General features: G+C 42.8%; 2 protein-coding genes and 1 non-coding gene across 4 annotated transcripts in view; all 3 read left to right on the top strand.

The window, feature by feature from the left end:
• The window catches only part of CERS6 (ceramide synthase 6), a 198,349-nt gene extending 183,006 nt beyond the window's left edge, over window positions 1–15,343 (top strand). Inside the window, exons 9-11 of one of the 2 annotated variants that reach the window (XM_038751397.1) lie at window positions 7,355–7,511; window positions 8,227–8,250; window positions 12,160–15,343. In XM_038751397.1, coding sequence (XP_038607325.1) covers window positions 7,355–7,511; window positions 8,227–8,250; window positions 12,160–12,324 — 346 coding nt within the window. In that variant the 3' untranslated portion in view covers window positions 12,325–15,343. The remainder of the gene's footprint in view (window positions 1–7,354; window positions 7,512–8,226; window positions 8,251–12,159) is intronic. The other variant, XM_038751398.1, reaches the window with a different exon arrangement.
• A 5,957-nt stretch (window positions 15,344–21,300) lies between these two features.
• Window positions 21,301–21,437, top strand: LOC119932780. The gene has a single exon (XR_005452513.1). It is a non-coding gene; the product is annotated as a small nucleolar RNA SNORA7 (small nucleolar RNA).
• A 44-nt stretch (window positions 21,438–21,481) lies between these two features.
• Window positions 21,482–21,689, top strand: part of NOSTRIN (nitric oxide synthase trafficking) — a 45,290-nt gene continuing 45,082 nt past the window's right edge. Inside the window, exon 1 of the mRNA XM_038751482.1 lies at window positions 21,482–21,521. The gene's annotated coding sequence lies outside the window, so the exon portion shown is untranslated. The remainder of the gene's footprint in view (window positions 21,522–21,689) is intronic.

Below are 21,689 nucleotides of genomic sequence, written 5' to 3' on the forward strand. Positions count from 1 at the left end.
GATAGTAACTGTAGATGAGAAGATAGATAGGGGTTGAACAGATAAGCACAGTTGAACTAAATACAGCAGACAGCTGGATCAGGAGGCACTTTTTTTACAGCCATCAGACACTAATAATTTCCTGTCTGCTGCATTATTTTAGTTAAGTAATTGAAATCCCGGTTGACCTTCAGCTTCAGTACCAGTAGTGGCAGTTAGCATTTTCCACAAAAATACCTTGTTGCCAACTAGTGCCTGAACCAAAGCACTGCTGCCTGACAACCATTTTGGCAACCTAAGAACTGCCTTGAAATGGTTTCAGGGATATTTTTAGGTTTTTGTAAGGCATGGGTTGTCCTTAAGTAGATGTGCTTGTCATTTGTTTGACAGCAACGAACTCGGCTTGAAATCAGCTTGTTCTCCCTGTTTATATCCAGCAGACACTACTGCTCTCCCCATCTCTAAGGTCTTTCTAAATTTACATCTTCTCTTCTCCAGGAGGGCCTCCTCTGATTACACTCTCCTCCCTCATGTATTTCCCTCCTGTTGCCCCTTCATTCCTTTGGCATCACCTAAATACTTACACCCCAGTCAACCAATCAATTAATGGTAGTTATTGAGGCTTTACTACATGCAGAGTACTCTTATGCTCTTGGGAAAGTACAGTACAATAGAGTTGGTAGGCCAATCCCTGCCCACAAGAAGTTTACAATCCTACCATTTACACCTCTAGAAGTTATATGCCTATCTTTATTTCTTCCCCATGACACTAATTTAAGTTAGTATCTATTTACCTAGGTATATTTTAAGCCTCTTCAGGGGAGGGTTGATGTCTACTAACTCTGTTGCATTCTCCCAAGTCAGCAGGGCAGTGCCTAGCACAGAGTAAGCACTCAAAAAATACTATTGATTGACAGTGTGGGGAGACGGGATTTGGATTCCTTTCTAATTGGTATGACACCTTTGTAATCCCAGCCTAGAAGAGTGGTGAGGCCAGGTAACACACAGAGCACGTGCAGGGGTTTAGCTGAGGCCCCAGTGAATCAAACAACAAAGCCTTGAAGGACATGCCGACTTAGATCAAGGGTACTTGTTGCAAAATACCAAGATTTGTCTCAAGGACTAGGACATTTACCACGTGAACCCATTATTCAGAATGAGGATGAAGTCCTCTTCTGTTAAAGGTCCTTGAGGAAAGTTGCTCTTTGTGAAACATCAAAGGCAGACTTAATAGTTTTGCTCTCAGATGAGCAGGATTTAGATCCCTATCCCTAAAACTGCAAAGGAGAATGGCAGGATTTGAACCTACAGTTTAGCGAAGAAAGGAGGAGCCTCTACAGGAACTTGGACTTAAACAGAGGAGTTTGAAAAGCCCCTAGAGACTCACTCGACAGACTAGCTGGCTTGTTCATCACATTGCCAGCAGTTCTCTGAGTGGAGTTTATTTTACAGTAGAGTAATTACCATTTAGGGGTTAATGGTGGTGGTAAAGTCTACTTTGTGGTAAGAGGGAAGGAAGATGGAGTAGAGATAACATTTAGAAAGGTTTCCCAATAGAGAGGTGGGTTAAAGATTGGAAATTGAGGCAGGCCCAACCTCCACAGGAAAATCTGCTTGTCCTGAAGTAGCAGATATTCTGAATTACGGTTAGTCTTCGTCCTCTGCAGAATGCTAAAAATCATTATAATGAGCAGATTTCAGAATTCTTGCCATTTTAGCCATCAGTCATAGTCCTTTAGCCATCACCCCGATTAACTTTTCTGGCCTGAGATTACAGCTTCCCCCACAGATTGCGCTGTTCAAACTTTTGGTGAGCAAAGATGAAATAGCACTATTCATACGCTGTTACAGCAGGAAGCCGAAGAGCCATCTTTCACCTAAGTGGCAGGTGAATAGAAAAGCCCTTCCAGTTTATAGCTGCCAAGCACACATCCCCCCGCACTGGGTCTAGTCAGGCTTCTAGCCCCACCGCTTTGCTAACCACCATGAGGGTGACACATCCGTCTTTACTCCAGGTTGCTCCTCGAGGAAAAAAATGATGCCTATATATGCTACTGATTTCCCCTTGTGAATCATATTGCACATGAGTTAGAAAACATAATCAGTCATGACGCTCAGCGCTGCTTGTTTCCCCGGTGTTCAAAACTGTCAGCCATCAGACAGTGCCCTCACCGCAGAAAGAAAACTCACCAACAAGCCCTCTAACTTAGGAGAGGTCACTGGAAAACGTGCATTAGCAGTTTTCTGAACAACCACTGCAGTCAAAGAAAAAGAAATCAACAATTTGTTTCTGTCTCATCACAGGAGACAGCTAACTCTTAGAGGGAAGACATGATCCAAACAATACTATTCATCGTCGTAAAAACCTGAGGAAAACCACAGACTTTTAGGATTCTGTACTTCAGTGAGTTATTAGGCTTCAACATGCCATGTCTTCAAACAGAGGATGCTGTTGCACCCTGGGGTGCCGGCCTACCTAGATTGGAATGTCTTTTGGTGTAGAGTACCTCTGAACGGGACCCGGTCAGTTCTTCTGATGATGCTCTCTAGGATAAACCTTCCCCATATTGATGCTGCTGAGATTGAAGCTCAGAGTTTTCTGAAGAGATGCAGTTTGGCAGGGGTTGGATGTTCATTTGGAAGATCATTCGAGACCTTGCTAAAGTACCATGTAAGCTCTTGTTGAATGACCTCATTTTGAACCCAAAATGCTATCTCCTCCAAGGCCGCAGACTCCCGTTCCCTGTAAAGAGTTGGCATCTTCAAATCTCATTCACCAGTACATCCACAGACACATACACACACACATACGCACACATGCGTGCTATGCACCACCTATCTCATGTGCATGTTTGAGCAGATTACTTGGTCTAAGTTTCTTTTCTTCCTCTCTCACTTCCGTGTGGTACATATTTGCTGAAACTAAGTCTTATAAAATTCTGTAACCTCTCTGGTATAACGATAAAATCCTGACTTTGTTCTCTAATAACTAGCTTTCAATGCCGTTAAGTGAGGATGTTCCTGAGATTTTTTTTTTCCCTTCTGTGTGAGCCAGTTCTTCTTCATTCTGATTAGCAGCTTTTCTGTGACATCTTAGCTAGCCATCTCCCTGAGTGCTTGTTCTCCTAATCAATACCTGCCTAGATGTCAGTTGTCCAACACAACACTTTTCCCTTCCTTCCTCTTATCCATGATGTCAGTACAAAATTCCCCTGTAAAAGATGATTTACCTCGTGGAGAACTGAGAAATGTGCTGATTATTTCATTTGGAAGCCAGTTTTGATTCACTTCATGATCCGTCTTGACTGCACCAAAGTCCTTTGTAAGGTGTGTGTCTAGTTCTCCTGTCCCCCATTGACCCACCCTTTCAGATGCTGATTGGTTTAACAAGATCTGGGGAAGGTTTTCACTTTTATCATGCTTGGAGATTCTACTAGAAAATTCACTTTTATAAACATGTCTTCAGCAGGTTCTGCGGGGACAAATAGTCAACTTATTGGCATTGTGTAAGCACACTAAAAAAAAAGACACTTCTCACTAATGGTTTACTTTTATCCAGACTATTTCAGAAATACTCAACTAAATTTATGATGTGGTCCTTTGTCAGGTCTAGGTGGGTTTTTACCTTTGGATGAACCGTATAATTTTTCCAGTGATTTTGGAATGGGTATCATTTTAGAACCTGAAAGTCAATGAGAAAAGTACTTTGCAATACAGCCACCATTTCAAGGAACATGAATCAGCTGTATTAGTTACCTCCAATAAACTTTTAGACATCTCTGACTAGTAAGCAATACTATAGTCTTCTCTCCTCTCCGTGTGTATGGAAAGCTCTCTGAGGCTTTGAGGACAAGTAGATTGAAGGCAGTTTAGCCTAGAGTAGTGCATTCTGGTATTTAAGTGGAGAATGTTACAGTGGAACTCACGAAGCCTCTCTATTCCAGTGTTTTAGTCCCAAGAGGGTGAGGCTTGAACTCTGAGATTCCGCAAATTGGGCAGCAAGGCTGACAAAGTGCCCGCATTTTTGAGCCCGGAAAAAGGCTGCGTTTTAAGTAAGCTGAACGCACCATCTAGTGGTTAAATGCTGTTGTCACTAATGAAAAGGAACCACGAAACCATCCCTGGTAATTCAGCGTTCTCTGGCCGAGCCAAACAGCAGTGGGAGAAACGGTGGTATAGGGCCTGGTTTGTACAAGACTGCAGAATCCTCGGTGTAAATAAAACCAAAGACCTCTTCAGAGATTTCTGACGGCTTATTGGAGCACATATAAATCAATCAATCGTATTTATTGAGCGCTTGCTGTGTGCAGAGCTCTGTACTACGCGCTTGGGAAGTACAAGTTGGCAACATATACAGTCCCTACCCAACAGTGGGCTCACCGTCTAAAAAGTAAGAAAGCTCAGGCCCCAGACCTCACTCTCCTGGACTGTGAGGGAGAGAATTGCTTCTTCATGAAAGAGGGTGGGACACGGAATAATTCAAAGGCCATAGAAGTAGTTGGGCATTGTTGGTTTTTCTCCTTTTCAGGGGAAGAGATAGCCCCATAAGAGCTGCAAGGGGAATTCCTGCAAAATCCACAATTAGGTCTCATTTTTCCGTGCCTGTATGAAATGATTTTTTTTTTCCATCTTGGTGATTTTCAATAACCAAATCGGTCAATCAATGGCATTTATTGAGTGCTCTGGGTACAGAGCACTTTGCTAAACACTTGGGAGAGTAAAATACACCAGAGTACTGCAAGGAGCTTACAGTCTAGAGGGGGGAGATAGACCTCAAAATAAATTATGGATTTTTCTGTAAGTGTTGTGGGGCAAACTGTTAATGGTGATCTCAGTTTGGTTTGAGCTTTAATTTTGTAATGATCCCCTGGTTGATTTGATTATTTAGATAAAAAGCCTGAGAGTCATGGGATGGACCTGGATTCTAACCTCAGCTCTGCCTCTTGCCAGCTGTGTGATTTGGGGCAAGTCAGCTTAACTTCCCTTCGCCTCAATTTCCTCATCTGAAAAAGGGGATTAAATATCAATCAATCAATCAATCGTATTTATTGAGCGCTTACTATGTGCAGAGCACTGTACTAAGCGCTTGGGAAGTACAAATTGGCATCACATAGAGACAGTCCCTACCCAACAGTGGGCTCACAGTCTAAAAGGGGGAGACAGAGAACAGAACCAAACATACCAACAAAATAAAATAAGTAGGATAGAAATGTACAAGTAAAATAAATAAATAAATAGAGTAATAAATATGTACAACCATATATACATATATACAAATATCTGTTCTTCCTCTCCCTAGCCACATGGGACAGGGTCTGTGTCTGGCCTGATTATCTTCTGTCTCTCTCCCAGTGCTTAGACCAGTACTTGGCACATTGTTAGCACTTAATAAATGCCACTATCATCATTATTATTATTATTATTATTACTATTGTTACTTCATTATGATTACACAGGTGGTGGTGTGTGAGGTGGGAGGGAGGGGGCCAATTACATTTCTTGCAGGAGAGAGGGTGCTTGGACCAGGAATACCAATCTCAGTTGCAGTCACTATGTTCATTCCTGGAGTTCTGGGGCTCTTAGAGAGTGGAAGTATTCTAATGCTTCTCTCCTCTGTCTGAATTCCTAATATTTTGCTGTTGTTTCTGTTGCCCGGCTTCCTATGAAAACGCAAACATTTGGTGCAGTGATCGTGTTTTCCTAAGTGTGTCAGTAGGCAGCCAAGCCCTTTTTCAAAGAAATCCCATTACTTTTGAACAACATCACAGAGGCGCTAAGTCATCCAGTAGCAGAGCTATTGAATTCTGATGCGGAACATCACCACTGACCTCTCTTACTGTAGAAAGCATTGAATCTGAAATGTGTAACATTGACCCGAAGTAACGCCAAAATAACGGCAGATGCTTCTTCTGTAATGGACCGAAGCCTCTTCCTTATGAAAATGTTGTCTCAGGAGGTGACTCACTCTCCCTGCAATATTCTTTTTAACTCAAATGGAATCAATCCCATCCCCCTGGGAAAACTGAAACGTTCATTGTGCTGAAGAGCAGAACTGTGTGCGTGGAAAGATCATGACTGTAATCCCAGCCCCTTGTTGGGCTAGGGCAATTGAGCCTGACTCAGACCTGTCATCCCCACAGCCATGAAAAGGTGATTTAAAGATGTGGCTGCCTCTTCTGTTTGGCAGAAGCCAGCCGGGCAGACCATTGTAATCAACTGATGGTGGCTGTACACTTCCCTTCAGAAAGAGCCCTACTGTGACATGGTGTCTGCTAAAGCACCTCATCTGGGAACAGCTGTGGAGAGAGAGAAGCGGGGCAGGGTAGGCTAGGGATAATTTCAGCAGAAGATCTTGCTTTCTAAGAGTATTGTGATGATTTCCTTGGATTTGGTGAGAATTGTTTCTTTTTTTCTGTTGCTCTTTGGTTTCCACCTCTTAATAATAATAATAATAATAATAGCATTTGTTAATTGCTTACTATGTGCCAAACACTGTTCTAAGCACTGGGTTAGATACAAGGTTATCAGGTTGTCCCATGTGGGGCTCACAGTCTTAATCCCCATTTTACAGATGAGGTAACTGAGGCACGGAGAAGTTAATTAACTTGCCCAAAGTCACACAGCTGGCAACTGGCAGAGCTGGGATTAGAACCCATGACCTCTGACTCCCGTGCCCGTGCTCTTTCCACTAAGCCGCGCTGCCCCTCTTCCCTCCTACCCCACCAAAAAGAAGAGTTCGATCCTTCTCTAAGGAAATTTAATATTGACTGTAGGAGAGGAGAGCAGACCAGAACTGGTGGATAGAAATATGTAAACATATAGCCCACAGCACCCCATCCCTGAGCCTCTGGAGCAGAACTGCCCAAAGATCTAAAAAGCCCTCTCCCTCCCCGCCCTCATCTTCATGGGGAAACCTCACCCACCCCACATCCAAGATGGGGAACAGTCAAATAATTGTGGCCCTCTTTTGTGCCTAGATCCTTATGATTCCCAAGAGCAGCTGAGTAGAGAACTGTGACGCTCTAGGCTGCTAAAACTCTTCATTTGGTCCATTTTATCCCTGTTCTGAGTTTATTTAGCTACTGAAGCTATGCTGTGTGCCTGCTGTCTTTCTCACTCCTTTTTTAAGTTAAGTTCCTTGTGGGCCAGAAACCGTCTGTCAGCTAATGTCCAGCGATTCTTCCCAGTGCCCTGTAAGGTGTTCCACACAGTAAATGCCTAGTAGATGTTATTGACTATTGACCAAGAGAACCAATTACACCTTCAGCATAGTTGGAGAGCATTATCTGTGCTATTTGGTCGCAAGGTAGTATAATGAACCTCTTTAAAATTTAGTTGCTGTATGTATTTTACATTTTTGAATCTTTCCTTTTAGGATATTAAACACAACACTATTTGAAAGTCGGGAAATTATTGGACCATGTCCATCCTGGTGGGTCTTTAATTTATTACTGCTACTACTTCAAGTGCTGAGCTGCTGTTGGTCATATATCATCGCTAAGATAGCCTACAAAGCGATTTCCAAAGGCAAGGTAAGACAACATGAATTCTGTCCAAAGGCTGACAGAGAACTGTATCTTTTTGCTCTTCCAAATCAGCAATCACATTTTTACTCTAGCAGATGTTATCAAACCTGATATTTTCCCGAAAGGCCATGTAATTTCTAGATGGCATAACTCAATTTTATACTTCCAGGATTTCCTTCGTTTATTCAAGAGAGTCTTTTAAATCATCCTACGTGAATGAGGGACAATGTCCTATTTGACTATCTTGTATCTATTCCAGCATTTAACCCACTACTTGACCCCAAGCAAGTGCTTAATAAATATCATCATTATTATTATTGTATCACTGATCATGATCTCTCAGCTTAGCGTATTTCTGTTTTTAGATCTGATGATGGGACATTATTGTGGTTTTTTATTTCATTTGGTTTTTAAGTAATGCAGTTTATATCTTCTTTCTAAGTGGGGCACCCATCTGTATACTTTGCCATATACCCATTTGACCACTCAGGGGCATTTTGGGGATGGGGAATTTTAAATAATGGTGAGGACCATTGCCTTCCTTGTGGATTTCTATAAAAACAAATGAACAATATTCTTGAGCAGCTGTAGTCCTTGAAACCTCCACCATTTCTAAGCCTCAGTGATCCTACTGGCAGCTAACAAGTGAGTTCTCAGAAGCAGTATCTGTGGCTTTTTCTTACGTTGCTTATTTGTTCTCTTCCTTTTGCCCTCCGGGAAGGCTGGGAAGTGGAATCCTTTGCATGTAAGTTTCTCACAACATCCATCCGTGTTCCAAGGGGTGTTGAGAATGCTTCAGTGTACCTTGCATGTTTCTTCCTAGCATGTGTGAACTCTCTGAATGCTTCAGTGCTAGAATCCAACAGAGAATCGCAGCAGCACCCATTTCCATACACTGTCATAAGGGACAACAGTCCAAGGACAAGAGATAAGCCCATTGGATTCTGTTTTTCATCCTTGGCCGTCCCTGAACCATTTCAATTTCCTTAACACAACTTCCTCAGCCAGATCTTCCACTTGGATTCAAGTTTGGGGCAGATCGGCAGGAAAAATCTGAACAAAACCTGCATTGGTTTTCCATGGTAATAGTACTAGCCCTCAGCAGAGAGCGAGGATACTGCTCAGTTCAGAGGACTCAGCAGCAAACAGACCAAACTCCTGAGTTTTAAAACCAGATTTGTTCTTGCCTCCTGGGCTCTGCCATTCTTGGCCCCAGGGACCTTGTCTCTGATCAGATAGCCCTCCATCCCATAGAGGCTCAGCTCTAATTTCATGAAAAGCACCTAGCAAGTTTAGTCGCCTCTATAGATGCTAAAGAATTGAAACAATGCTTTAGCAAAAAAGGTCAAAGTGCCGTGGCCTAGTGGAAAGAGCTCAAGCCTGGGAGTCAGAAGACCTGGGTTCTAATCCCAGCTCCACCTCTCATCTGCCGTGTGACCTTGGGCAGATTACTTCTCTGTGCCTGTTACCTCGTCTATAAAATGGGGAATAAGATTGTGAGCTCTCTGTGGGACATGGACCGTGTCCAACCTGATTATCTTGTGTCTGTCCAGCGTGAAACATAGCAAGTACTTAACAAATACCATTAAAATAAAAAGTACCCGTCTTACTGTGATTTTTCACCATTATGCCATTTCTCTTCTGCTACCCTCCCCAAAATGAATGTAAAGGTAAATTCTCATTGTGATGTTCCTACCCGTTTTTGTGTTAATTTTATCAGTTCGCCCTTCTATGTTAGTATGATTTAAAAATTGTGAAAGGTTGTAAATACAAATTGGGGTGGTTACTCTATCCAGCACTGCTATTTTCCTTGGATTCTTGTCAGTCTTCTCCCCAACATTGCTCGTAGAGCCATCAATTTCACTAACAAATGGGATGTAGGAGATCATCTTAGATAGCTGCCATTCATGGTTCACTGTGACATTAATATTCTGCTGTGGGCACTGGTTACAGGCTCTTCATCCTGTAGAGATGTTATTCTGTCACTTTAAATGATTTCTTTCTTTAAAGATATCATTTATATGGATTTGTCTTAATGCCATTTTACCCAAGAGACTAGGGTTGCAGATGTGAATTAATCACTCTAAGTAACTAGAATTTCCTTTTCCTGGCAGTTGCATTTATAACAAATTTCATTCTGTAAATGTATGATCTTGGTTGGGATGGAGAGGCAGAGAGGTGATAACACTGAGCATTCCTTGGAGGTTAACTCGGAGGGAAAAATATAAGTGGGTAATGGAATTCAGCCCATCTCCCAGGAAATGTTCAGAGTTCAGTATTTTGGGGGACTTTAATACAGTTTTGGTCTAAATTACTTCAGTTCTGGGCAAACATGTTATGTATGAATTTATATCTCTGGGTTTTATTTTGCCGTTCCATTTACAGACTTAGTCTAACAGGAATGAATAGAAGATTGATGAGCCCCACAAGAATTACTTGGAGAATTCATTAGTATTTAAAATGACTTTTGTGCAGGATGTGAACAGTACATTAAATGAGCAGGATTGTTTTTTCCAAGGTCTTTAGCCCCTCCGTTAGCTGGAAGGAAAGATCCTTCCAGGCTTTCAGCAGGGACTCAGTATTTTGTCAAAGCAGGGAGAGTGATAACCTTCATAGTTGCTTTGGCTGTAAGTGGGTTTTGTTTTTGCATTATGCAGTACCCCTGCACCTTGTTGCACCCACACCCCAGAGGGAACACAAGAAGAAGAAGAAGAAGACTAATGGTAGTTGTTAAATGCTTACTATGTGCCAAGCACTGTTCGAAACGCTGGGGTAGATAGAAGTAAATCAGGTTGGACACAAACCCTGTCCCACATTGGGCTCACACTCTTAATTTCGATTTTTTACAGAAGCACAGACAAGTGAAGTGACTTGCCCAAGCTCACACAGCACAGAAGTGGTGGAGCTGGGATTAGAACGACAGGCTCTTTGTGAGCCACCAGCACTGGAGACCATTCCTTTGTGCAGGTCCTCAGTTCCCAAGTCTTTGTGGCTGGGCAGAGGTCTGTTCATTGTTTATTTTTGGGAAACAGCATGGCCTAGTGGAAAGAGCCCGGGCCTGGATTGTGGTCCTGGCTCCACCACTGGTCTGCTCTGTTACTTCAGGCAGGTCACTTAACTGTTCTGTGCCTTAGTTTCCTTGTGCAAAATGAAGATTAAATACCTATTCTCCCTCCTACTTAGACTGTGAGCCCTATGTGAGACAGAAACTGTCCAACTTGGTAAGCTTGTATCTACCCCAGTGCTTGGAACTTGACACATAGTAAGCATTTAACAGGCACCGTAATCATCGTTATTATTTTTTACTATTATTACTAAAGTGGGAGGCTCCAGCGCTGTGGTCCGTGCAGCAGCGGCTGGAATGTGGAGGGTTGGGGCAGGGATCATGTGCCGAAGGTTCCCACTCAGTGTCAGCCTTGGGCCCATCCCAGATCCGAGGGTGGGGTGCAGCCCCAGAGTTGTGCACCTCTCCCTGCCCCCACAAACAATCACCACCACTAGACCATGTTGGATAGAGTATGGACCTGGGTCAGAAGGACCTGGATTCTATTCCTGGCTCCACCACTTGTCTGCTGTGTGACCTTGGGCAAGTCACTTAATTTCTCTGTGCCTCAGTAACCTCACCTGTAAAACGAGGATTAAAACTGTGAGTCCCATGTGGGACAGGGATTGCGTCCAACCTGATTTGCGTGTATTTACTCAAGTTCTTAGAACAATGCTTGACAAATTATAAGCACTTAACAAATTTTTTTATTATTATTATTGCTATCAAATGCCGTCAAGTTGTTTCTGATTCATAGCAACTTTATGGATATATTTTCTCCAGATTGTCCTGTCTTCTGCCATAACAAATACAAATGCTGTCATTATTATTGTTACTATTACATTCAGTAGGGGCAGGATCTCTGGAAGGGAAGCTGTAAAGGGAAGACATACTTTGGAGCTTGCAGTGATCTAAAACTCACTGCGCTGCCTGTTCTGTTTCTCCATTCAGTTGGACTCCTCTTCTCTGGGAGCAAAGAAACCTCATTATTGCACTAAGCCTCAGCTCCTCCCTCTCTTCAGATGTGCCCGCTTGTCCATCCAGTGGGGTTTGGGCTTCAGCAGGGATCGGAGAGAAAGGAGGGAAAGGGAAGCTCAAGCCATGTTCAATCCCGCTTTCCTTCCAGCTGGGAAATCCATTAGGGTCTGCATCTCACAAACGCCATGCGAGGGAATGCATAGGACAGACTCTATCAAACTGGACAGAAATCGAGACATGTCTATTTTCAGCCACCTCCCTGGCCCTGACTTTCATTCTCACCTTTTCCTATTTCCCCATGGAGCATGGCCTAGGCAAAGAGAACCGGACAGAGAGCCTGAAGACGCAGATCCGAAGCCCAGTTCCACCACTGTGTGATCTTGGGAAAGTCACTTTACCTCTCTGGGTCTCAATATCCTTCTGTGTAAAATGGGAATAAGAGGTTGTGGGACAGGAGCAGTGTCTGGTCTCGTAACCTTTTATCTACCCCAGAGTGAGGACATAGTGCTAGATTATGGCCATGAATATTTTTCTTCATTTCATCTCTCATAAGGCTCAGGCAGCAGACTGAGCCAGATCAAGTGTCCTCAGCCCAGGACTGAGCCAGTCATGCTCTCCTTCTGCTCTCGCCAGGTGTTGAAGGATGACCGAAGCGACATCGAGTCCAGTTCAGACGAGGAAGGCTCAGTGCTGCCTGCCAGGAAACGGCACTACGTCCCCACCATCAATGGGACTGGAGGAAACACCAACGGGACAAACGGGCATCTCCCGGGAGGCCCTTGTCCAGAGGAACATTGAGTCCTCGGTCCAGCCAAGAAACCCGGACAGAGTGAACTCTTTGCTACTGGAAGGACTTTAAGTTGTGAATGCGGTTCCTTTCTTCTATCTCAGCATCAGAAACAAAAATTAGGAGTATCAAAGTATTCTGATAGTGCACTGCCATATTTCCTGTCTGTGAATGAAAAAAGACTTAGCATTCTCTATATGTAGGCATGCTGTATGTATATGTAACTGACACAATGGGAACAGTATTTTCACGTGTACTGTCATTGAATATTATTTTTTGTATTTGGAAATCTGGGGCTGAGGGGCATTTCCTCACTCCTTTGGCTCTACAGATCCCCTGTGGGCAGAGGAGACAGGCCCAGGTCTCATCTGCCCACCCACATGGCTTGTGCCTGGTCTGCTCTAAGTATTGATTAGCTAGATTTGTCATTTACAGAAGCGAAACCACAGCTCTCCCACTTACTGTTTAGCCCCCCCCCCCCATTCCTTTTTCTTCTTTGGTGTGATAGCGCTGGTCGTTATCACCTAAAAAAATGACCCAGAGACCATCCTCCCAGTGTAAACTTGAAAGGGGTCGATTATGTTTTTGAGTAGTCTCTCTAATGTGATCAATTAGCAGTTCAAATTAAACAGTGTAGGATATTATTTTGGTATTGTTCTAAACCAAATCGGTGGCTAATTGCATTAGAATAGACTTCATTACATGTGCACAGGCCCAAGAGGTGTCGATTTCAGTGCAGTGAGACTGACAAGCGCGTGGTGGTAGATTAGTTCTGCCTGGTCTCTTTGAACTTTCTGCACGGCTTCTCTTTGGAAACAACACTTTTTTCTGCTCCAGAAAGGGAAGAGGGGGACAGAGAGAGGTTTGCTCAAGCCCATAGTGGCAAATGCAAAACTCTCAATTGACATTGAAAATTTGTCCCTCCTACCTGGCAACGATGTAAGAAAAAGACATAAGCTTAAAGGGTAGACAAGAGTTCACTGCATCAGCAAACAGGTTTCAATCAGGCTTTCTTGCTGTTTTTCTAATTACCGTGGTCTTGCATCACTGTGGAAAAGAGGAGACAGTGTATTTTCTGAGAACTGAAAAAGCTGATTTTAAAATCTTGGCAAAATTTACCGATGGGTGCAGAGAACTTGACAGGTGTCAAGAGCTCCCGTAGTGCTTGCCATTACTAACTTTGTGTGGGTGCAGAGCAAAGGGACACGGAAGATGGAAGAAATATTGAACCCTGGCCTTCTGCCATGTTGAGCTGAGTTCCTACAGCAGGCCGCCTGACAACCGAATCCACTTTGCTTCCTTGGAAGCTTGCTTTACTTTCCAGGAAAACCCAACTGGAATGGCTCCTTTCAGAAACACTAAATCCCTTTTCCACCCTGGGGCAGGATTAGCGGCTGGTGATTTCTGGAGAAAAGCGCTTGCCGAGCCTCTGGTCCAGCAGGTCTGTGTGGGTGCAGAAGGACAATGTGCGCAGAAACCAAAGAAAATCTTCTTTAAACGGAAGGAGTGAAAAAGGAAAAATCAGTTCTTTATCTGATTCCTCACTCACATCCAGATTGGAGCTTCACATAACTTCTCTTATCGCAGGAAAATCCTTCACTACGATCTTGATCTTAATTTCACATGCTCACAGGCGCTTGTTTCTGGCATGATCCTCGCCCATATTTGAAGCCATTTGAGAATCTGGTGACGTTTCCTTTTGTACCCTGAGCTGCATTACGGCAGGCCATTAGCCAGGTTTGTGTGGGAGTGCCTGTGGAGCTGTGACTGCAGAGGTCCCCTGCACACGTGTGTGTGTGTCTGTGGTAGCAGTCGTGAAGTGTCGAGAGCAACTAGACGACCTGTAAATCATCAAAAAATGTACAGAAATGAAGAATATTACAGCTAAAGCAATATCAAGCATTTACATGAACTTATTTCAGGGAGAATGGAGTTTCTCTTAATAACTTATAAAATGAGTATGTACAGAAAGTGTCCGGCATAGGGGACTTTCAGCTGAAGTAATATAAAGGGGATGGTGTGTTTTTCATTGTCTTAAACCAAGTGACATGTTCTCCCTTTCAGATTTCTCAGGCTCATCCCCCAAAGTCTGATTGGTCCAGGGGAGCCAGGAAGAATTGCTAGAAAATGAGGTGTATGGTGCTTATCATTGGGCACATTTTCTCTTCACTGGAGAACAGTGGGAAATAGAATCGGGTGGACTCTTTATGGCAGCTGGAACTATCCTAGTGCAGTCTTGCTATTGATGGCCTGCTCTTGATGTGAACAGTTGGATTGCATTTCAGACGTGAGGGCTGGTAGTTAGCTGCTCAGAGATCCACAAATTTAAGTTAGTGAGTCGCCTGTGGAATCTTCTCCAGAATGGCCCAGGACATTCAGTTTAGGCTAGGAAAGAGTAGTATGCCAAGTTTTCGTCGTCTCTACATGTTATAATCTTCGGCAGTATGTGTGCTTTATAAATGTAAAAGTAGATAAAATAGGAGTTTAACACTCCGTAGCGTAACTTAACCCCGAGTAGACATTATAACCTATTGATCCCGACAACAGAAGTTGTACTAGCCAAAGGTCCTGTGGGTTGGGAAAAGGGATGGGTCTAGGAAAGCCCCATTGGGGGAAAAAATACTGTTATTCCAAAAATACGTAGATTTTCTTGATGTATTAGAGAAAAATAGAAAGTGGTTAGGAGAATTTATCCCTGAGTCTGAGTACTAGCCAAAATGTGTTCTCCATGTGTAAAGCCAGGTGTGTGTTTCCTTAAAGTTAAGTAGAAATGTAGCAGTTTTCTGCTCTCACCTTTACCCTTTTATTTGGACAATGCCTCAAAGTTGAGCTTTGGTGTCCCTGTATTTTCCATCAAACAGAGACCCCTCTGATTTCTATGTCCTGCCAGCCCAGTTTACAACAGCAGAGTATTTGTCCCTCCTTGCCGTCATTGCAGTGATTCATTGGTAGGACCATTGAAAATGGCTACAAGAAATGTAATTCTCAGCTCCAAATTGCATTGTGTGATTCCTGCAGTTTCCCTGTGTGTGGGGGGGGGGTGGGGGTGGGGGGCCTAACCAGATTTGGGATGTGTTTTATACATTTTAAGTTTTGTGGATGCCTCTCTACACTTTTAGAGTAGTTTGTCTCCCCGATTTCATTACTATCCAACTCCTCCTCTGCTGCCTCATGTAATTGGAGCTCCAGAAAACTTTTGCAGAAGGAGCAGCCCCTTTCAGGGAAGATTAGCCTGCTTTGGAGGAAACTGAGGGAGAATGCAGGCAGGAAAATGAAGTTTCAGGGTCAGAGTGGCCATTCTCTATTAGCCAAATCTGAAAATGCTTGATTCTGTTGCCAAACTTTCAGCCACAGGTGTTTGATGGAGTTCAAAATTCAGCAAATTGAGATCTTTTATCCTTAATGGAAAGGGCCCAAACCTTTCTCTGGGTGTGCTGCAACTTCAGTGTTATTCGTTCTGATGGAAAAGGTAGTTCTAACTGTCCTTGGTCTTATTGCTGTTCAGCTCTGTGGAAAGAATGTCGAAGATTGAACATGACTTCTGTCTTTGCCCTAAGCCCCCATTCCTGCATTGAGGATCATTTTCTGGCCTGGTTCAGAAAGTTGCCCAGAATTTGCTGATGTTTGGACAGCCCTCCATTTTCTGAAATTTGCTTTCAAGTTCCTGGAACTTTGAGCAAATGCAAGATAATGAAAAAAGACTTTCAAGTTCCCTTCGTCAATATGTGTCAGTGTCATTACTTCCAAAGGGATTGCAAACAAAGGGCTGGGTGTTAGCATTCCAGGTTAGTATTTGAAGTCTTAATGTCCTATTTGGTTATCCATTTCTCTTTGCCTTTATAAGCTGAGGCTCTGTTGCATGAGTCTGACACCCAAACAAAGGGGGGCAAATTGCCACCTTGATCAGAGCATGCTCACAGATCACTTCTGGTTCCTAATTCACTTCTGTGTAGAAAAATAAGATGGATTTGCATTTTACCTAGCACACTGCGGGGAAGCCTGGGGTTTTCATTAAAAATTGCCAAAGTGATACAGTATGCTGAAGGGAAGGAGGAGCAGTAGTCTCCACAAAGAGAAGATTTCTCTGCTGATTAAGTTCAATCGTGCCATTTTCAAAATACCAATACGAGGTATTGAATAGTTTCCATGGGGCCAGCTTCTGCTATTCAAGTTTCAAAGAACACGTAAAGCCAAATCCCGCCTTTGCGCATCCACGTGTGAACAAAGACGAATTCAGCCTTGCCGTAGGCAGCCGGTTGTGGGTGAGATGTTGTCTTCCTGAAGGTTTGGTCTGAATTGCTAGCATTGGTTATCCTTTTCTGGGGGAAATGCTTCCAGTTTTCTTAGAACTGTAGGCCCTGAGCCTATTGGGAATCCTCTACAGAGCCCCATGGACACCTCAAAGACTGAGCCCTTCTTTTCCACACATTCCAAGTTTGGGATCAGCCCACATACCAGGACTTACGTCGGAGCCCCACACACAAAGAAGGGCTTCAGCAACCAAGTGTCCCTAGCTCAGCCAGCCTGGGATCTAAACAGGAAGCTGTGGGGAGGTTCTAGAGCCCACTAGATTTGTGCCTACGTCAGGCAACAGAGTCCTTCCAGACTCCCATTGGCTCAATGAAAGGACAGGACATTGTCGCTCTTTGGCAGTTGATTCTTTGATAGTCCTTAAATCGCAGGTTTGTTCCACTTTCTCCTTTGTGGACTGTTTCCCTGGTCGGCATGCTTGCGTGAAGTGGGCTGCTGCTGCATTGGTTCGCACTCTCCCCACTCCCACTGGAAGACATACGACTTGGCGGTGACCTGTAAATTGCAGTTGCCTTGAAGCTACCGGAGTTGTGTGAGTGGTTTAATATGTCCGGTTGGAAATGACATTTTGCTAAGAGCTTTTTTTCTTTTTTAATCCACATGAAAGTTTAAAAAACTGACATTTGTGTAATTGCCTTTAAAAGCAAAGGGAATTCTGATGGTAGTTGCAAAGAAAACACAGGGCTGGAATGTGTCTCAACACCCTTACTGTCCGCGGAAAGGGGTTCAGCTCCAATCTGAGGAAGGGGCAAGAGTCTGAGAATTTCAGCCTAGTACTTTAATGATCTTAAATCATGTCAGGTAGCTACAAATATCTTTTTTCCCCAGTCTGATTTCTGTAAGGTGATGATTTTCACACCTTCCCTCCTCCCCCTGCTTTTGCATAAAGATTAGCTCTCATTTCCATTAACTATATTTGGTGGGTTTTAAATTTCACCTGCAATGAGAAATGGTGGGACAGATGACACAAATTTCACCCGTTTTTAAAACTGCTCTGGGCTTGGGGCAACTTGGTCAGAAATAGAATCATGTACTGTTAGGTTATTAGAAATCTTTTAAGTATTGCTGTTGTGCATAACTGAACTTTGGGAGTTAATTTGTGTCTTGATGATTTTTTTATATGAAAGATACAATTATTCATCCTTGAATATCTGGAACCAATCATTATTGTGAATTATTTTATTTTGGAAACACTTTCATAATAAAGATAAGTATTAGAAATGCATGCCCTTTCTTCTCTGTACAGTGATGTTTACAGGGTTCTAAAACTCACTGGCAGTCATTATTTCCAAGTTCGTTTCCCAGATTTATTCAAATTTTTTATTATTTTCCTCAAGTTCATTGTTGAAAAGCATCTCTTTACAACGCAGTACACAACTTGTTCAAATTTGTCATAAAGCAACTTTCCAAGTACAGTTTTTCCCATAGCACTTGTGTCTAAAAAGTATATCTCAAGAGAATTGAATTCCTTACAATGTTCAAGAAAAAAAAAATAACCAATGGGGACTTTCTGAAAACCTTTAAGGGTTGGAAGTGAAAAGAATAAGCTCTTCCACTAGTGACATAAGGGGGACTAAAGATTCCCTTTTTATTCCAACAATGAAGGCAAGGTTTCCTTTAAAAAAAAAAAATCAAAAAACAAAACACCAGGTTGTCAGTGTCGTATTTTTTGAAATGTTGATGGGGTGTTCTTCCAATGCCAGCTCCTGACATGGAGTCATGCTCCTCTTAGTTCTCCTGGCAATACCCTTCTGAATGGCTCTCTTGCTAGATTATTTTATTATAGATAGATAGCATTTCATATATAATTCAGTTATCACCAGGCAGGTGTTTGCAATAACTTTTCGGGAAATGGAGTGGTATTCAGGACATTGAAGGTTCTGGAACCAACCCAAACTCAGGGAATTCAGGTTAGGTGTGCTCCATAGCAGATCCCTGGATTTTCCAGAAACAGGCTCAGTTTGGGCAGAATGGAGAATGTGTTGAGACTGGAAAGAATGCCGGATTAAGTGAAGGACATCAAATGATGCTCAGAAGGACCATGTGGAGGTTGCTATCCCCTACATTCACCTGCAGGATTCCACAAGTACTAGCTAACAACCACGGCATTTTAAGAAAATATGTTTGGCATTTTTCTTGAAAACTTCCATTGAAATCTAGATGATTGAACATAATTTAACTTTGCAAGACAAGTGATGACATATAAATATTAATATATGAGCCAATGAAGATGGTGTAATTTGAGCTCATTTGGGTATGAAAAATTATCTCTTCCTTTTCTCTGGAACTAAAAGCCATATTTCACAGGTGTATGAAGAATGGATTGCTAATTAGTTGTCCATTAGTCTTCATGTTAGAGTGCTTATTTGTGAAAAGCAAATTTAGGTTCATTGGCTCTATGTAATTAATCTTCTTTGACTCATTTATATTCCCCATTAACACCTGGGGCCTTAAAATTAATTTTATGAGGCTTTGCTATGTATTTTACGTGCTAAACTAATGGTGTTCTGAAATTGGGGATAGTTTGCAGATATAAATGAAATTAATTACTACCGTGTTTTCTAGATTTTCAAAATTGCAGCATTCCGATGAAGTGTGAATGGCAAAAATCATTTATTTCTTCATAATATTTAGGGTTGTATGACTTACTGTAGTTGGGAGAAACAAAGAGTAGTGTGACTGTCATATTATAAAATTTGTTGTTAGCTCAATAGTAATGATGGTATTCTCCCATTATTTTCTGTGCTTTTAAATTGTGTTAATTTTTGTATTGTTTTGCAGTATTGGTTAAGCATTTACCATGTGCCAGGCACTGCACTAAGTGCTGGGGTAGATACAAGCTAATTAGGGTGGAAACAATCCATGTCCCATATGGGACTCACAGCTTTAATCCCCATTTTACAGATGAGGTGACTGAGGCCCAGATAAATGGTGAAGCTGGAATTTGAATCCAGGTCCTCTGACTCCCGGTCCATGCTCTTTCTGCTAGGCCTTGCTGTGTCTCAATTACGTTGTTCAATTGTGAATGAATATCATATAACAGGCTTGGTAAGTTACTAGTATTTGGAAGCAATCATTGGATCAACTGGATTCGGAGATTATTGTAATAAAAATAATAGCTGGTTAATGGTTGCCATGTGCCACAAGCACTGTACCAAGTCTTGTGATAGAAGATACGATCAGCTCCAATGGAGTCCCTGTCCCACACGGGACTCACATTGACTGGCTTAAGAAATAGGCTGTAAATTTTGTCTGACTTTTTCTTATCCTGAAAGCACAAATCCAGCCTGCCTCAGCAAGCCGGAGCAGAGGATTGTCTCCAGCCCGAGAGGTGAGAGGGCTTCAAGTTTTAAAATGTAGAATGGAAGCATCGGAGACCACAGGCATTCCACCAAATTGGTTTGTATATTCTCTTTGCCCTTCTACTGCTCCCTTCCTCCCTTCCTTGCTCCCTGCTGGCCGGAAAGTTGACTATCCAGAGGAAAAACGCTTGCGTCTAGACTTCTGACCGAGCCCACATGATCTAAATTGGGCTTTTCTCCAGCCCTTAACATTTTTTCTTCTCTAAGGGCTTTAGTGTTGAGGCACTGTACAATGCCTCAAATTTCTCTAGACAGGGTCTGATAGTTGTAAGAATGTCTATCAAGCACCTATTCTGCAAAGCACTGTGCTAAATTTGGGGAAAGAGTACATGGATAAGCCTTCTCTCCATCTATGCCCCTTCCCCAGAGCACCCTAAATAGTGGCGTGCAAACTCTGAACACTGAAAAATAAATATCTATTGATTTGATGGTGATTTCCATTGAAAGAAGCCCTTTCAGCATGCCATCCTAGATGATCAGCTTTTTCTGCATCTCCTCTCTGCACTCCTTACCCCTCTTAATGGGGTTTTCAGGGACTCCAGAGGTAGAGAGAGCATGACAAAGGAGTATTAGGTAGGTGAGTGCTAGAAGGGTGTTCCAATCAATAGATCTCTTTGTAGGTGTGATGCGTGAATTTTTACCAGGCATTTGAGTAATCTACTGCTGCCCACTAGCAGACACTGTAAGGCCACAGACTATATGGGTTCTAATCCTGGCTCCACTGCTTGTCAGCTATGTGACTTTGGGCAAGTCACTTAGCTTCTCTGTGCCTCAGTTACCTCATCTGTAAAATGGAGATTAAGACTGTGAGCCCCACATGGGACAACCTGATCACCTTGTATCCTCCCAAGCACTTAGAACAGTGCTTTGCACATAGTAAGCACTTAAATTCCATTATTATTATTATTATTATTATTTGCATTGAAAATATCCTGGTGACTGAGAAGTTGGCTTGGAAATAAGAGTAACTGAAAACAAACATAGGTTGCTCATGGCTTATTTCTAGATTGGTGTTTCCTTGGACCAAAGGGAAAAAAAAAACCCTTTCCAAACAGCCCAAAGGCTGTTCACTACTGGAAAGTCAGTGAGGTTCAAATTCTACCCCCTGGCTTGAATTAAATAATTATGGTACTTGATAAGTAATTACTAGGTGTCAAGCACTGTACTGAGCATTGGGGTAGATACAAGATAATCAGGTTTGACACAGTACCTGCCCCACGTGGGGCTCACAGTCTAAGCAGGAGAGAGTAGGATTTAATCCCCCCCACTTTTTTTTTTTTTTTTTTTTACGGATGAGGTAACTGAGCCCCCCGCACCCTCTCAGGATAGCACCTGGAGAGTTTCCAGTACTCTACCAGTCTTGGCTATGGGAGGAAAAGTCAAGCAGAGGATACTCACTCCACTCCCAGCTTGGTCAGTGGCTAGTGAGTGGAAGGCAATCTGCTACAAGTCCAAACTCACCCGTGCTGAGCAGCAGTGGCATGGGATAGAATCGAGGATGGAGACTCAAGTTTACTTTGTGGAAGAAGGCAATGGTAAGCCACTTCCATATTTTAACCAAGAAAACTCTGTGGATAAACTACCAGAACGATTGCAGATGGAGGTGGGGTGTTCTGGGCGAGATGTGGCCATGGAGTTGCTATGGGTTGGAGATGGCTCATGCAATCACATTTATAGAGTGCCTACTGTGTGCAAAGCATTGT

Source organism: Tachyglossus aculeatus, chromosome 9 (assembly GCF_015852505.1).
Source record: "Tachyglossus aculeatus isolate mTacAcu1 chromosome 9, mTacAcu1.pri, whole genome shotgun sequence".
In the NCBI taxonomy this organism is placed as follows: Eukaryota; Metazoa; Chordata; class Mammalia; order Monotremata; family Tachyglossidae; genus Tachyglossus; species Tachyglossus aculeatus.